This window comes from Diadema setosum, chromosome 19 (assembly GCF_964275005.1).
Source record: "Diadema setosum chromosome 19, eeDiaSeto1, whole genome shotgun sequence".
In the NCBI taxonomy this organism is placed as follows: Eukaryota; Metazoa; Echinodermata; class Echinoidea; order Diadematoida; family Diadematidae; genus Diadema; species Diadema setosum.
The window spans coordinates 34,946,097-34,962,699 of NC_092703.1; the positions used below are offsets into that span (position 1 = coordinate 34,946,097).

Here is a 16,603-nt window from a genome sequence, read left to right on the forward strand (position 1 = left end):
AGCTACAATGCATCCTGGATTCAGCGTGTATTTTGAAAGATGAGAACTGAATAGGCCTAGCTGCTGAGGCGCTTGCCTGGGATTAAATATCTCATGATAACTTTTTCTTGTGGTTACATTTCACGTATAGATGTGTTATTGCTGGGTCCACGGATGATCCACAGGGGGACAGAGAACGATACGTTTTGCGCAGTCATGACAGGCGACGTGATGCCGCTCTTGATTGAACAGCGGCCATGTTTAACGGAACAATATGAGTGATTATTGTCAATATGATTGAATGACGGGGGATTGCAGCATTCAGAATGTCCCACACGAGGAGCATGAAATACTACGAAGGAAAGTCTGTAGCGGAAGTCAAGGGAAATTACGCTCAAGAAATATCATTCAATTAATCCTCATAAAAATATTGTTTACCTATACAGTCAGCAAAACTCATCACCTGTTTCCAGACCTATAAGAGTTAGTTGTCAAAGTCAAAGGGGGTAAGCTCTCCCCTCCAATTCCCCACAAACTGACTTCTACAGTTCTACGTATTCTCTTTCATGTTTTAGTCCAAATTGTCTAAAATCACTGTGTAGGCCTATACGTTTTTTCTTGCCCCTAGGTGTGAATTTTTTTAAACATTCTTACGTTCATCAACGGGACTTGCCACACAAACCTGTTCGCCGCTCATGTACACAGTTCCCAAAATACCTTTCTATTTTTCTCTCAGTTAAGGATTTCACTCGTTTCCAAAGCAACGTATAATGCATAAGCTTGCCGGCGTAACAATTTCTGGAATTTATGTCAAGCAGAGCCTGAACTTGCTTCTAAGGCGGCGAATGTTTGCAAATGTTTGTAAACGCAGCGAGATTCAGGTTTAGTGGGGGTTCGTGTAGACAGTTAATCAAATTCGTAAACAGTTGCCGTCAAATTCCCAAACAGTTTTCATTGTCGCAAACATTTTTTTTCTTGTCTCAAAACAATTTTGAACAGATTTTAAAAACTGTTTGCGAATTTGATAGCAACTGTTTACGCACCCTGACGAAACCTAAAATTCATTGCGACACGCAAAAATATGTACCCAACTGGATCTGCCTCCAGATAGACGATTTACTCATGTTTCATTGCATAACAACCATCCGCTCTCAAAGGACGATATGTCTTTATGATGGTGATTACTTTTCACCATCCTATGATGAACGGTACAGCGAAGATTGAAATTGTGCAAAGATTGATCTCTAGAAAACTTTACCCGCAACCGTGTTTAGGCCCTGTCACACCTTTCCGGGCAAGCTACTCGGGCTTGTTACGTGTAGGGATTTTCTAGCATACCGGACATTCATGAGGGCGGAAAAGGATTTGTGCGAGTCAGCGCATGCGTCTTACTTGCTTGACGCGTTATACTTGCGAGTATACTGTGTGACCTTTGTACCAGTCGTGTGGGGGCTGATCCTCTAATGGAATGGCTGAAATCTCACAGAATTTCATTATCTTGGCTGCATACGGGACTGCGAAGTACCTGCGTGGGAATTGCCTGGGAAGTACTGCCGCTAAGGGTCTCCTACTGGCGTTCTGCGTGGATCTCTACGGGCATTCCCGCGACTCACCCGGAAAAAGTTTTGGTCATGCACAAAACTTGGCTGCGGTTAAATCGGACTTGCGTGAGCACCTCCGGGCAACTACGCGCTAGATACTGTCAGGTGCGGACCAACTGCGGAGAGCTTCTTGGAGTAAATTTGTTTCCCCGCAAGTCAAGCCGCAGAAGTTCCCCCGTACGGTATGACAAGGCATGAATGAAAATTGCAAACATTCTTGTTCGCCCGCTGAAAATCTTCTACGTGCTGGAAACTACCTCCTCGCCACAAGCCCGCGTTATGTGGTGTGACACGGCCTTAAGGCATTAAGCCCACGAGTCATACGGGCTGCGAGTCATACAGCCCACGAGTTATACAGCCCACTGGAGTCATACGGGCTACGAGGTAGACAGTGAACAAGTCCCACGAGCTTAACACGAGGCAAACAGAGCTACCAAGTCTCACGCATTCTGAGTGAGACTCAAGCATTTAGGGGCTGTCTCACGATCTCACGCATGGCACCCATTTTTCTCACGCATCGGGCGAAGTCTGCAATTTGGGCCTATAATAAGGAGCATAGCTCAAAGGATTAAAGTGATAGTTACAATTGAAGGTATATTTTCCTTTTGTCTTTCAAAATAAGTAAAAAATAGTCACTTAAGTAAGCACCTGATCGCACCATTAGAGCTAAAAATTGAAAAAGCTCCCTACCGTGAGAGGCCACAGGTGGAAAAAACCCTCCCACACCCTCGCTCGCGTGCACATTCGCTCGCCGAGATGCCGAGTCACGAAAATCTCACTCACAAAAATGTTTTGAACTTGGCATCCCTGGGCAAATAGGCCCTCGAGCTCTACTTTCGATCACGGGGTTTGAATAACGTAGTTTCGAACTGATAGACCTTTTTGCCTATTGTGTCGAGCTTGTGGACCTAAATTTATTGGCGTCCCTTGAGGGCTGTAATGACTCGTGGGTGCATGAATCATGGACCTTTTTTTCAACGATGTTTATGTAATTGTAGGCCGTTTGACTTGTGGGTGTCTAGCTCGTGCGATGGCTCCAGAAAACTGACATTTGCTTGAAAAAAATTATAACCAGTTTAATTCCAGCTCTGTATATGACCCCGTTTACAGTGAGCGACCGAGCCCGAGCGACCGAGCCGCGGTCGAGCCCGGCCTTCATTTCAGTGTAAACGCGCAAAAGACCAAATGCGGAGCCAAAATTGGACGCGCATTTGGTCACGCTCTGGAGGTAGTCTCGGCCGCGGCCGAGCCGCGGCCGAGCCCGGGCTTTTCTCACTGTAGACGCAAACTGGAATTGCGGGGCTCGGCCGCGGCTCGGCCCAGCCCCGCAATGCTGTCCGTTTACACTGCCGGGCTCGGCCCGGTCGGCCCGGGCTTTTAATTCAAACCTTTCAATATTTTGTCGTAGTGGCGCTATGCTTGTAAATAAACGAAATTTGGCATAGTCTGGTTTTCAGACCCTTTGCCAACTGGATTCCGTGGCGACGAAGTCGCCGTTCGGCAAAGGCCTTTACCGAAGGAAAAATCCTTTGCAAGGACAAAACCACCTTTAACTATACTAGTTTTCGACGTTGAGGGGGTTAATATCCTGAATAGCGAAATAGTACAGGCAGAGGGTCCGGAAGCCAGACTAAATTTGGTACCGCATTTGGCCCAGTTTGCGTTTACAGTGAGAAAAGGCCGGGCTCGACCGCGACTGAGCCGCAGCCGAGAACACCTTCAGAGCGTGGCCAAATGCGCGGCCAATTTTGGCCCCGTATTTGGCCTTTTGAGCGTTTACACTGAAATTAAGGCCGGACTCGGCCGCGGTCGAACCCGGCCTTTTCGCTCACTGTAAAAGGGGTCTAAGACCTCCTTGCTAAAACAAAGTGACAAGAATGATAAACATTTATCTCCTGGTAGTATCCATTTCATTGTTTTGCACTGAGTAGGTTAACAAACTTTTTCTATCATCATTGCCAAATACCAGACTTTAACTTAAGAGATTCAAGGGCGTGAGTTCCAGCTGGCTGGAATTAGTCAAGCAACTGGCAGTTTTTTTGTTTTTTTTTTCGGGATTGACAAAAACAATCCACTGGTGTAGCTGTATTTTTGGCTTTCGGGGTTTGATGCCGTCAGCTTTCGGATTGATGCTGGGTTCCATATAGTCATCCCCTACGCACGCCATGGTTCGCAGTGAGTTAAGTAGCTGATCGTGGATTTTTTTTGTTTATGTCTCTCACAATATGCGCTACGATTAAAGTTTAGTCTTAATCGTGGATTAATCGTGGGCATTTTATCGGATCTTATCAGATCTTGAGGTCAGATGTCTCGCAATCAGGTTGATCGCACAAAAGTTTTGGACGATTAAAAAATGTAAAGGTTTTATGACACGCAAATGCATGTTGATTTGTGTTGATTCATGATACCCTAAAAATAACTTTTGCGGTGAAACGAATATCTAGAAACATTCCATATATATTTTAGATAATTTTTCTTCTCTTTTTTTTTCCTTCAGATTAGTTGGATACGCCCACACAAAAAGACAACTTCCAAACCAAGATTCTGGTTGCTAAAGTACTGATATGATTAACAAAAGACATTGGAATGCATTGGAATGCATCTTCCTCTCGGCTTAGCATAACCTGCATGTTTCTGTGATATTAATGTGACTAACAAAAGACATGTCGAGCTAACATGCAAGTAACTCGGGGAGGGCGCATTCCAATGTCTTTTGTTGATCACATTAGTACTTTAGCAATGATTGACCATGTTGACAGATGAGGTCACAACCAGAATCTTGGTTTGGAAGGGTCTTTTTGTGTGTGTGTGTGTGTGTGTGTATCCAAGTAATCTGAAGGAAAATAGATGAAAATAATTCAAAAATTTATGGATTGTTTCTAGATATTTCTTTCATAGCAAAAGTGGTGTTAAGGGTATGATGAATCAACACAAATCAACATGCATTTTTATGTCATAAAACCTTCAAAAAAAATCCCCTTTGCCAAAGTTATGCGTTCAACTACAGGTGTTACCCATGTGCTTTGACAAAAGAGAGCATCAATAATCGGGACTAGCGCTCTCACATCTAGAAATATTTGCTCCTATATACTGCAATTCGCTCTCTCTTTCAATGTGATGGCAACAATGAATTTGTGTACCTTGAATTGGAGCAGCGAATCAAAATGCAGTGTAAAACCCACAATTTTAACAGCAAATAGTTTAAAAACACGCTGGAACACGCTTTAACGGAGTACTTTATTTGAAAGGTCAAAATATCCCTTATTAAAAGATAGAAAATTAAATATGCGGATATGTGCGCATTATAGAAAAAATTAGGTTTTTAAGAGGGCCTAATTTTCATTTCCTTTCGATTTGCGAATTACGAAGAAACATGTTAATAATATTGAATTCTTTCCTAAACTATTCTAAATCAATTAGAATATTTCATAAAAAATTTTGCGGTGAAATAAAGCTTGTAATTCAACGAAAGGTGAAATGCGTTCTTCGTCTCCGAACTTCGTCTTGCAACTAGAGCGGTGCCGAGCATGACTTCAAAGCGTAATGGAATGCTAGATATCCCATTGTAACGCCTTGAACCCAAACATATGTTTGCATGAATTACGAAGAGTTGCCACTCCATCTCTGTAACACCTCCCTGGTTTTTTTTCATGGCTAAAAAAAAAAAAAGCTTCTTGGTTGATTGAGGGCATTTAACCCCGTGACTTTTAAAATAAATATACACAAACGAAAGTTTAGTCACAGACTTAACAATGCTTAATGTAATACCTGTACAGAGACTTTCACCAAGGAAAGTTGATATTTCCTTACTTCTCCCAATCATTTAAAAAACACAGAGTGAAATATATACTATAATGGCCGTAACAAAGCTTCACGCTAAAATATTCCCACCAAATTTTGAAAGGTTAGATCATAAATTCAGGTATTGTCCTTTTTCCCCATGTACTCCCTTCTCTCTTGACCAGTTGATAAAGAAAGACTAACTGTCAGTGACTGTAACTAACATGGATGGGACAGAATTTTTGCATTTATTATTTCATTATTCGTTCCTTCTCCTTTAGTGTTTTGTTTAGGTCTGTCCGTGAAAACTGTGTACTTTCGTGTTGAATATATCTTTATACATGGTATTATGATATGATATCTCTTTGCTATAACAGTAAAGAAGTCAATACAAAGTACAAACCAGCTAAAAAAAAATCGCTTGGTTAGAGAAGGATCCCTTCACACGGTATCAGTTGTACTCTTCAGCTCTCACAGATTACGTAGGTTGTTGAAAGTGACCCCCCCCCCCCAAAAAAAAAAAAAAAAAGAGAGAAAGAAATCTCAAAATCCATCCGAACTTGTCAGTTGTTAAAGTTCTCTTGTTCTCTGATAACCCTCTTACGAAATCTGAGACTGTGCTCCAATCTTATCCTCAGTAATCCTCTCTTCAATCTTTATCTCAGCCCACTTTAACAGCCATTACAGACGCGCCTTAGAAGATACTGTTTGGAAGTAATTCAGGAAGAAGTGAAGATTAGACTGGGTAGTATAATGGGCGTTACCCTCGTCTCGCTTGATAGCATGCATGGCATGACGTCATTGACATTCATCGGGCGGTGAGACTGAGTGAATGAATATCTAGTGTCTTTCCTTGAATTAAAAGTAGGGCTTTAGACTAAGATCGTAAAATTCAAGTTGCTATCATTGAACGCCACACAACACTCGTTCCAACAGACCAACCTTTTGAGCCTCTCTGGTGCAATGAACAAGAAACCAACAAGGAGGTTCAAGAGATTGTAGAGTCACGACATTCCTAAATATTCCCTTTGAACCAAGGAACTATGATCATAACATGTAAACTATTCATTTTACTATAAGTACGGACAGAGCGAGCGAGCCACTCTCACTTTGCCATTCGTCTCTAATGTATTCATTTAACGTAATCGCATTGTTATTCTTATATTACTAGAAAGCGTAGAAGAAAAGGAAAAATGTAGGGTTTACTAAAGGTATGTTCCACGGGGCACACTCGAGGACGCGGGGCTACCATCTTGATATACACTAAATTTACTCATATGTAAATATCAGTGTATAGATATGATAATGTAGGCCTATATTGTTAGTGTATTATAATTTTCGCCCCGTTAAGGACGAAAATTTTGCATTTTCAGTTGTGAAATTGACGACTTTTAGACAAGAAAAGTGCCTTTATGTTCATTTCGGTCTTGAAATAATTGATTACTTATTTGTTGTTTGTTTGTATGTTCTTTCTTTCTTTTTTTCTTTTTTTTTTACTCGGCAGCCCAAGGAGGGGGTTTAATCCCCGGACCCCCCCCCCCCCCTGTATATTCGCCACTGAACAATGTGGGGCAGTGTGAGGCCAGAAAACGATTTGATTTTTATTTTTTGATGGATTTTTTTTTTTTTGTTTTTTTGTTTTTTGTTTTTTTTGTTTTTTTTACCACGCACATATAAAAAGGATCGTTCCACAGCGATTGTATATCTCAAAATACTTCCTGGTATTTCACAACACTTTCTATTTATCAATGTATGTCATTACAGCTAATTTTATTTCAAATTTCTTTTTAGGCCAAAAAATACTTTAGTTTCTTTCTTCTTTTTTTTTCTTTGACAAAAATGGGAAGTACAGATATTGGTCAAGGGACTGCGGGCGTCCTGGTTAGTATATGGTCACCCGGTGTCACGCAGGGCCTCTCAAACCATACACTTCAGGTCACCTCAAAACACACATTAATGTTCAATGTTCCAAAATAGAGCCCCTTATAAATCTTTTGATAATTAACATCTGTACTTTATTTCACGATGAGTGATGGCTAGATATCAATATTTGAGTAGACGGCAGCGAGTTTTCCGAGCAGGGTCAAGCTAACTTAATTAATACTTTGATTTCCTGCAAGTTACAGCCGGAACTTGAACATGTGTTCTGCCAATATTATGTCAAGCAAAACATCTGTGCGAGTATGCCTACAACGTGCGTCTTGAAAGTGGATAATTGATGGAACTGCAGAAATCTAAGGAAGAGTATCTCAAAACATACTTCAGGTCATCTCAAAACACACGCACAGTAATGTGTAGTGAAGTTGTAGTCATTTTATGAATAAACAAGCAAAATATACCCAGCATTATTTTAGAGTTAACAATGAAGTACAAAATCGCAAGAAAAATCATAATGAGAAGTGTATGATTATATGAAACATAAAAACAAAAAGTTGTGCCTTAATGACTAAACATGACCATGATGACAGACAGAAATTTACTTTTCAAATGTTATGAAATCTATAATGCACCTTTTACCGTAAATCTACTAGGTAAATTAGATGAAAGTAGGTCAATAAGATCAAAATTGGCTACTGGTGATGACACCTTGTCCTTCCCACTGACCCAGATGTAACGATAATCAAGCCAAATGACAAGCAGTGTCTTTTTCTCAATCGCTTTTAGGCAGGAATAGTTCTTGTTCTCCTCATCACGTTGATAATATCAAACTATGTCTATTTCACATCGTCCTACCATTAGTGCTCTTAAAACAAAGGGAGTAGCAAGAGACACTTTGACTGCTATAGAAGGAACAGTGATATGGTCGTAATCACCCAGGGTAGTCACTGTAGTCTCCGAGGGCCCTGCATTACCCCCAGCATTGTCAGGTATCCATTAATACACCTGATGGGTCAAGATGAGGAAAATTTAGTACAAGGATGAACGCATGCAAAGCAGGATTCGAACCCCAGGCCTTCTGTTTACAAATCCTTGGTCAGATATACCATGCTGCTTCCGTGCTGCCATAAAACAGATGAAGGAGGCAGGGTAAAAAAATAAAATAAAAAAAAAGACACATGGGTAATGCAGTGTATGGATGCAAAAATCTGCCCTCGTTTACAGACACGTACATAAAATGAAAAAATAAAAGAAATAGAGTACCATTGATGAAGTGGGAGTGGGTGTGGGGTGGACAAAGGAACAGAAAGGAAAACACTCATTTCAACTAGTTTCATCTTCATTATTATTTCAAGTATCCAACGACAATCCTATGATCATAGATCAGCCAGATTATCTTAACCTTACTGGATAAGCGCGTGGGAGAGAGCGAAAGCGACAAAAAGATCAGATAATTGAAGCGCAATGGCTCTTAACTTAAGGATCAAACCAAACCAGGAGTCAACTTTGAGCTCTCTCGACAACCAGTGACGATTATATACCAGAGATCATTCCTTGAGGTTATTAGAAACAAGTTTCAGACACCAGGAAGCCTTCCTATAATGCAGTGACGGGGATTTGATTCGAACAACCATCCACTCACGAGCTTAAATAGCGTTAAACAATGGTTGCCTAAGCTGGACCTTTTTTTTCTAAAAGGGTCTTGAGGACTGTCCGCACCATGCACCCTGGAGAAGACTGGTCTTTGGAGTATGTTAACAAGTGAAAAGGAAGAAATCATGAGCATCCCTCCACAGACTAAAAGAGCAAATCCCAAACCTACTAAGGACCTGAAGGAATCCACATCCCATTCTACATCCAAGCCAGTCTCAAAGACGCCGAGATAAAAAGAGCAGGACGATGCACGGGGTCAAAGTCTTCAGCCTCATTGTACGTAAATCTAAAACAAGGGACAAAGAAGCAAAAATGATGTGACTGTAGAGAAAAAAAAAAACGAGTAAGAATCAGGTATATAGGCATGACAGAGACTGTGACTAGGCCATCGTTGTGCCAACCAGAACTGGTCCTGCACTTGATTTTGATATTTAAAGTTTGTGATGCATCGAAATATAAGATGAACTTTATTGGTAATATAACCTTAAGCAATGTGATTGACTTCACAACAGCTGAATATTAAGATTACCATATTTCTGAAAACAAGCTGTAACAGAGTCTGATGAACGCTCTTAATATTGAATGGTTTTCTCCATTTATGAAGCTTAATTCTATCTTTTCATGATATTTGTCCTTTTGTCTCCTTCATCGCTCTCTTCTTAAGGGTTCTCAGATTTTCTTGAAATAATGAGAATAATCACAATATCTGCCCCATCTCCCCTCAGGACAACCTCACAGCACACCACTGCCCTTTGACTCTCACTATTTACCTCTATTTACCTTCCTTAAATTGGTGGTATAGTATTGGTTGAAGTAAGGATTCAGCTTTTGACTTTTTGCGAGATCTTATAGAAACCACTTAATGAAATGTTAAAGAGCATACAATTGTAAGAGGACTTTTAAGTTCCTTTGATAAAAATCAGTTTTGGAATGGCTGAGATAACCAAACACAAAGTAAAAACAAAGCAATCCGAACAAAAAGGTCGGTCCCTCCTTTTATTTAAATCACTGTGTTTTGGATATCTCAGCCATTTCGAAACCAATTTTCATGAAATAAACTTTGAATTCCTTGTAGAATTTTATGTTCTTGAATTATTATGTTCTTTCACATTTCATACCAAGTTTTTCATTATCACAAAAATCATTTAAAAAAAAACCGTTGGAAACCTGAAGCCCCATCTTAACCGATACTGGACCATCCCTTTAAACTCTCTACTGGACCATCCCTTTAAACTCTCCCTATGTGTTTCCCTCCTTTACTCTCCTCTCATCTTGGGTCTTCTTTTGTCAACCAACAGTGGGGGTTTTTTCGAGGACTGTCGGGGATATACCAGGTAGGCGGAAAAACACCTCTTTCCACCTCTCTGCATAGGGCTACACATTGTGTTACTGCAAACCTCTCTTTCTCATCTCGGATTAGTATCCCGGAGAGAAATATCATAATTCTAACTTAACACCATTGCATGAAAATTTATTTCTCATGAAGAATGGTCGATCATTACAAGCTATATCATAATTTTACAAAGAAACGCATGAATGTGACAATCTTTGTTACTGTTTCAAGCTATTTACTAAGTTGTGGGGTAATTCATATTATTATAATTATCTAAAACGACGAAAATTGCAATCAATAAAGTCTAAACAACAGTCCACAATCCCCTTTATTGTCAACACCCTGTTTGTTTATTGGTTTTTTGAAAGAATAAACGAAGGATGTGTGCTACTTTTCACCTACATTACGCATCTTACGTACATTATTAAATCAGCACGTCAATTTTTAACATGTAACGTCAATTGATAATCACTACAAACTGGTACCTGAGCTGCACTTCATGGTGGATAAGTTTTGATTCACAATCACAAACACACCACTCCCATGTGACTATTATGGAACAGATAATGCTATTTTGTCACCAAGCACACTGAGGAAGATGAGAAAGAAAAACAAAATAGTCCAAGTGGAATCAAAGTAAAACACGTGTATAGAAAATGTTATTCTCTTTTACTCGCATGAACCATGAATGGCACTCAATGACTTCCACGTTCATATCCGGACTTCAAGAGTTTCACTTTTGCAGAGTTTTTTCAACTCTTCGGCTCACTCACACTTTCTTTTTCAATACCTAGTTCAGGACATTGACAATGAGGTATTTATGGCATCACTTAATCCTCTTTTCATCTTACATCATCAACTTATCCTAGTAAGGGTCTTTACCAAATCATCACGTTTGGCATCAATGCGATTGGTTTGATCGGTTTCACTCCAAATTCTATAGTTTGAGCAGAAAACGTTATTTGGGGGAGTGAATAATGGTTCAACTTGGTTGATTGACTTGCATGGATGGCAAAGAATGTTGGCTAAAATTAACTTGTATAACTGTTAGTCTTTATTGATATGACATACAGAACTGTAAAACAGCATACGAACGTGCCATGGCCTGATGGCTTTCTAATAGATTGTCCGATAGTATAAATGCGAATCTTTTTCATGTTTTTAGATGTTGTGCTGCAGTGCGGAAAGCAAAGAGTTTTGCCATTAATAGACATGATAGAGCCAAATTTATAAATGAAGACCACAAATCGAATTAACTCCGTTCTCGTTAACATGAGATACTCGCGATCAAAGCTGCTACAAATCAAAGAACATAATAAGAACATAATTATGAGATATTTTCGATAAAGAATGTCCTATATGCAAAAAGTGAGGTATCATGGGAAAGGTTTTGAAATGTTCTAATAATGGACTTACTCCAAAATATGCAAACATGGCGCTTAACCCGTTTGACGATTTTCTTTTCATTATAAAAGCGAATTACTGACTAACAATTCTGACGGAAACATGGCGTAAAAACTTTGAATGAGAAAATGGCATTACATAACAAACATTGCTTTCTTGAATAGGTAAGCAACACTGCATCCTGTATATAGCTGGATCACTGTTGCAACTACATTTCTTACACGAAAAATAATGTTTATACATTGTATTTGTAAACATGCAGACACACAAACTATTTGACTGAGTCATCATGGCGGCAGTACAACGTGACGAGGAAATATCTTTTGAAGGAAATAAAGCTATAAAGCTGATCTTTTTTTTTTTTTCTCTTGACTAAAATCATTCTTTAAAGTCACAACAGACAGATGGATAAAAATATCTTTTATTAGTCAAAAGAGGGCGCAAGCATACTTGATTTGTCGAATACCTATCAACATTTCTGGCAAACTTTCAATAGATATGTAGGTTACAGACACCGATTAAAATGAATAAGACGGACGAAAAGCATGTAGCTTCTTATTGTTATCAAAAACAGCTATCATTTGTTTTGCTTACACATTTTGTCACTGTTATCAACGAATGTAGAGATTTACGGCATTTTGCCAAAAAGGGCTGCTGATAGCGTACTACTTCGAATGGAATTCTGTGTAAAATACGCACTTATCAGAAAATGTTAGATTTCGTCTTTCCCTTTTACACTCTACATTTTCAACTTATATCTATATCTATAGATTTAAGTACCTATATAAAACATACAAATAAAATTAATTATGCTAATTCATTTACGTCCACCATGTCCACTTTGGACTGTTCGTGATACTGACATGGTATACTATGGCGTAAATGCCCTCGAATATGGGTTTGTATCAAGGTACACTCTCTACAAAATCTCAGCTGCAGTTAAATATAGATTCGTTATCAACGCTCATAAACAACGGTATTTCCATACATCTTATTAACACAATGGTCAGACATTTCTGCACTCTTTATTGTTTAAATGTTAATTGTAAACATCGGATTGTCTCGGCGTGCATGAAATTCTTGACTAAAATTATTCTTTAAAGTCACAACAGACTGATCCCTAAGAGAGTTCTCTATCAGACAAACGCTTCGTGGTGATATCAGCATCACAAAGCAATGGATCTATTCACAGGAGCTGTAGGCGACGTTGGTATACGCAGAATTCGAGAAGCATTCTCCTTCTGGGAGTCTCTTCTCGGTTTTCTCTGCATTGTTTTGCTCATAGTCCTCGGATGGATTAGTCACCCTACAGAAAAAGGAATAGGTGGGACAAGAATGTATCGTCTCCTTTATCTCCAACAACTTCGAAGATTTACAAACAATGGAGAATTGGCAAAAACTTCAAATATATCGCATTGCTGCCAGATTATAAGGTAAGGCTGTAACTCCTGTACGCTAACATTGGGAAGACCCTTAATTCTCCAAAACAAGTGAGGTACATTTCGCAAAAGAATGTATAGCACATAGAACGCAGAATTACACTATTAAAAGTTACCTGTGTTAGGTGCCATCACAAACCATGACTAACCAATGTCCTTATATGAGACCGGTATTAAAACCCGATTTCCATAAAAATTATGCAATCTTGCTCTCCGTGCAAACATTTTCTTATTCATTTCATTATCGTTTTCATTTTCATTATCACGCAGACCTAATGTTCTATTAATTTCCTTCTTTTATTATCATTTAATTTTTCTTCCTTTAGGTAAAAAGCTGACTAAAAGGGCTGGTAGCGCCTATACCATTGTGATGCCAGACCTAATCTACATCGACCTGACTCAAACTTAGACAATGATTATGATTGTAAAGCTATCATCCCAATATTACTATTTCACTCTCACTGTGTCTTTGATTTCCCCCAAAACAAGACAGTAAATTGCTTACTTTCCGACGTTTTCGCTGTCAGCTCTTGTCTCGGGTAAATGTTGGCCTCGAGTCTCTGGAAGGAAGAGTGTGAAGAAGCCGGCTAGGACGGCCACTGACCCAAAGATGACCAGCGGCATTGGTGTCCAGAACTTATCCAATGTGAGGATGAGTGGAGCCAACATAGTAGCTACTCGAGCAAACATAGAACACGTCCCCACTGCCACGGTCCTTGGAAGACATAAAACAAAGATAGGATGATCGGGGTGTGACGGAACAGGAACAACTCTCTGTTTTAATGTATAGGAAACAATAGATGGCGTTTGATCGGAAACATCATTGCATGTCCATAAAAATTTCATCATGATTGTTGATTCATATGAACGTTAAAAAAAAAACCAGGAAAACGTAAATACAACATCAGCGTATTATAGATCCCTGCTAAAATAGGCTCACAAAGTATAGCATTCTGTCCGGTAACGGTAACACAGACACGTTGTAACCATGGTGACAGCACCAATAAGAGTTAAGGAAAGCACATGTCGTCTGAGTGGATAATACAAGTGCCATCAATTCTGTCCTTCCATCCTATCCTTATTCTAAAAAAGCAGCACAAAGTCATTACAAAGGTACGTTACAAACACCATCTTCCCCTACGACTGATTGAATTGGGTGATGTACTGTGATACACTCACCCATTATATACATGTACGTTTATGATATGTTTTTATGAGTCTTACCTGATGTTTGTTGGATAAAGTTCAGCTGTATAGAGGTACAGTACGGCAAGTGATCCAGAAATGCCGAATTTCCCGACCATAGCAACCGTTGTTAGCCACACGCCCGAGGCTAATCAAAGAAATCGTTCATGAGCATTCTTAAAACCGTGAAATAAGTTCAAAGATAACTCGAGTACACGGGGAATCAACAATTTGTTTTATTTTCATTTTAAGTTAGTAAGTGCACCAAATAAATCTCTTCTTAATGTACAGTAATACGGATGCTGTTGTTCTAGTGGTGTTCATCCTCTCAAGCATTATCAGTCAGGAATGGCAACGTATTTTGGGTACATGTGGGATATCATTGGTAGACTAATTTTCCCTACAGTATCAGATCCTTGTCCGGTTGGTATTTTGATGGGTGGAGTTGGGCATTTTTTTTTTATTCCTTCTGTTTGTCATTGTTATCATCATTATCATCAACAAGAATGCGATCATCAATTTAAATGATGATGCTAGACTCCAGATATCCCCTTACGAATTACAGCCGCATAGAATCTAGCCCCTTACGAATTATAACCGTAAAGTCCCTTACGAATTACAGCCGTGCACAAGCAGGCGACGCCCCCGAGTAGGAGCAAGGCACACAGTGATGGTTTCCGGCCGAAGTACTCCAGTGTGAAGATACTGAGGAGGTAGGCTGGGATCTCTACGGCACCAGAGATGGCAAACGCCACGTAGTCATTGGATCCAAGGTTGGACGAGTTTAGAGACAGACCACTGTAGACCATCGTGTTCACCATCCTACACAACCGTGGATAACAATTTTTATTTGATTTTTCATTTGATTTAATTTGATTTGATTTGATTTGATTTATTTTCTTCTGCGTTATGATCATACATTTTGGTCCTTTTTGTATTTGAGTTATGCAAGGATTTCGATACAAGCAAAAAAGCAAGCTCACCGAGAGAGAGAGAGAGAGAGAGAGAGAGAGAGAAATCTCCAAAAGGCTCATGTCTGGTTCCCCAACTTGCAATTTTAAAGAAATCATTGATATTCATACTCTTTAACTTTCTTTACACCAGTATATGTTTAACGTTATCGATTTCATGCAAAGTAATAATTCTTGCTAAAAAATGCCTGTTTATCTGTTGATTCCACAAAGGAATTATGATACTTGTCAAATCTCTCAACTCTCAGCAGACTTCCTTCAATTCACTCATTTTCTGACGGGGAAAGATGGCAATACGAGTATTGGAAATATTATATTCATAATAAACAAAGATTGTCACTGTTTTCAGATTAGTGTTTCCGTCACAGATACATCTATTGCGGGAGAGATGGGGATGGAGGGGGAGTTGACTTACCAGTTGAAGATTAGATTCAGGGTTCGTAGACACATAGACCTGGTTCTAAAGAGATCTAAAGCTGTTGGCTTATTCTCCTGTCGTATCGCTTCCTACAGGATAAAGTTATGATAAGCAAGTTACATACCAAGTTGTTACCCTTCAATAAATCTCTGGTGTTATCAAAGATGCGCAAATAAAGGGGTTGAGACACATCAATGATTACCATTTACGCCTATTAGTCTTCAGGGTGTAACAGATACCAGCCCCACTGAAGCACTATACTTCTATATTCTATGCAACGTTGCATTAATATATGTTGTTGTTGTTATTGCTGTTGTTGTTGTTGTTTTTTGTAACAATTTCTTAATAAGACTTAAGCGCCATCTCTGTGGACACAAAAGGTAGAACCTTTTCATTAAATCGATATCGACTAAATTGCATATTATGTAATGTATTGCTGATTACTGATTAATAAGAGCATGAGCTGTTTGTCGGTACGTTCAGAATCAATTATTATTGTTACAATAACCATTCATATCTGTGCTAGGCTACCTATAACCTCACACTATGCCGCTGACTTATAAATGATTATTTCTGAATATTTCAGGTTTTTTATCTTTTTGTGCAACGATGAGACAGCGCTGTTTATGATATCAAATATTGTTATGTAATTAGCATATTCTGAATTGACCTTGCTGGACTTGTATTCACCAACCTGCTCCTTCTTGAATTCCTCAGTGAATATAGGATCCGGTGCTGCTACTTTGTTAACCTTGGCAATGCGAGCAATGATTTTCTCAGCTTTATCGTACCTTCCAACAGAAATGAGCCATCTTGCTGATTCTGGCATGAACCTGCAATGACACCAAAGAGAGATGATGATTAGATATCTGCAAGTGACATTGTCACATAAAATATAGGAGAATATTCTGAGAAGTCATAAGTTTGGGATGAACCGGGATGGGATGTTTTGTTCAAGGTGT

The 16,603-nt window shown here is 39.3% G+C and overlaps 1 protein-coding gene across 1 annotated transcript in view; it reads right to left on the reverse strand.

Moving 5' to 3' along the window:
* Positions 1–13,568: 13,568 nt before the first annotated feature.
* The window catches only part of LOC140242471 (organic cation transporter protein-like), a 37,384-nt gene continuing 34,349 nt past the window's right edge, over positions 13,569–16,603 (reverse strand). Inside the window, exons 6-10 of the mRNA XM_072322205.1 lie at positions 16,336–16,474; positions 15,639–15,730; positions 14,866–15,074; positions 14,292–14,400; positions 13,569–13,782 (exon numbers count right to left, since the gene is read on the reverse strand). Coding sequence (XP_072178306.1) covers positions 13,569–13,782; positions 14,292–14,400; positions 14,866–15,074; positions 15,639–15,730; positions 16,336–16,474 — 763 coding nt within the window. The remainder of the gene's footprint in view (positions 13,783–14,291; positions 14,401–14,865; positions 15,075–15,638; positions 15,731–16,335; positions 16,475–16,603) is intronic.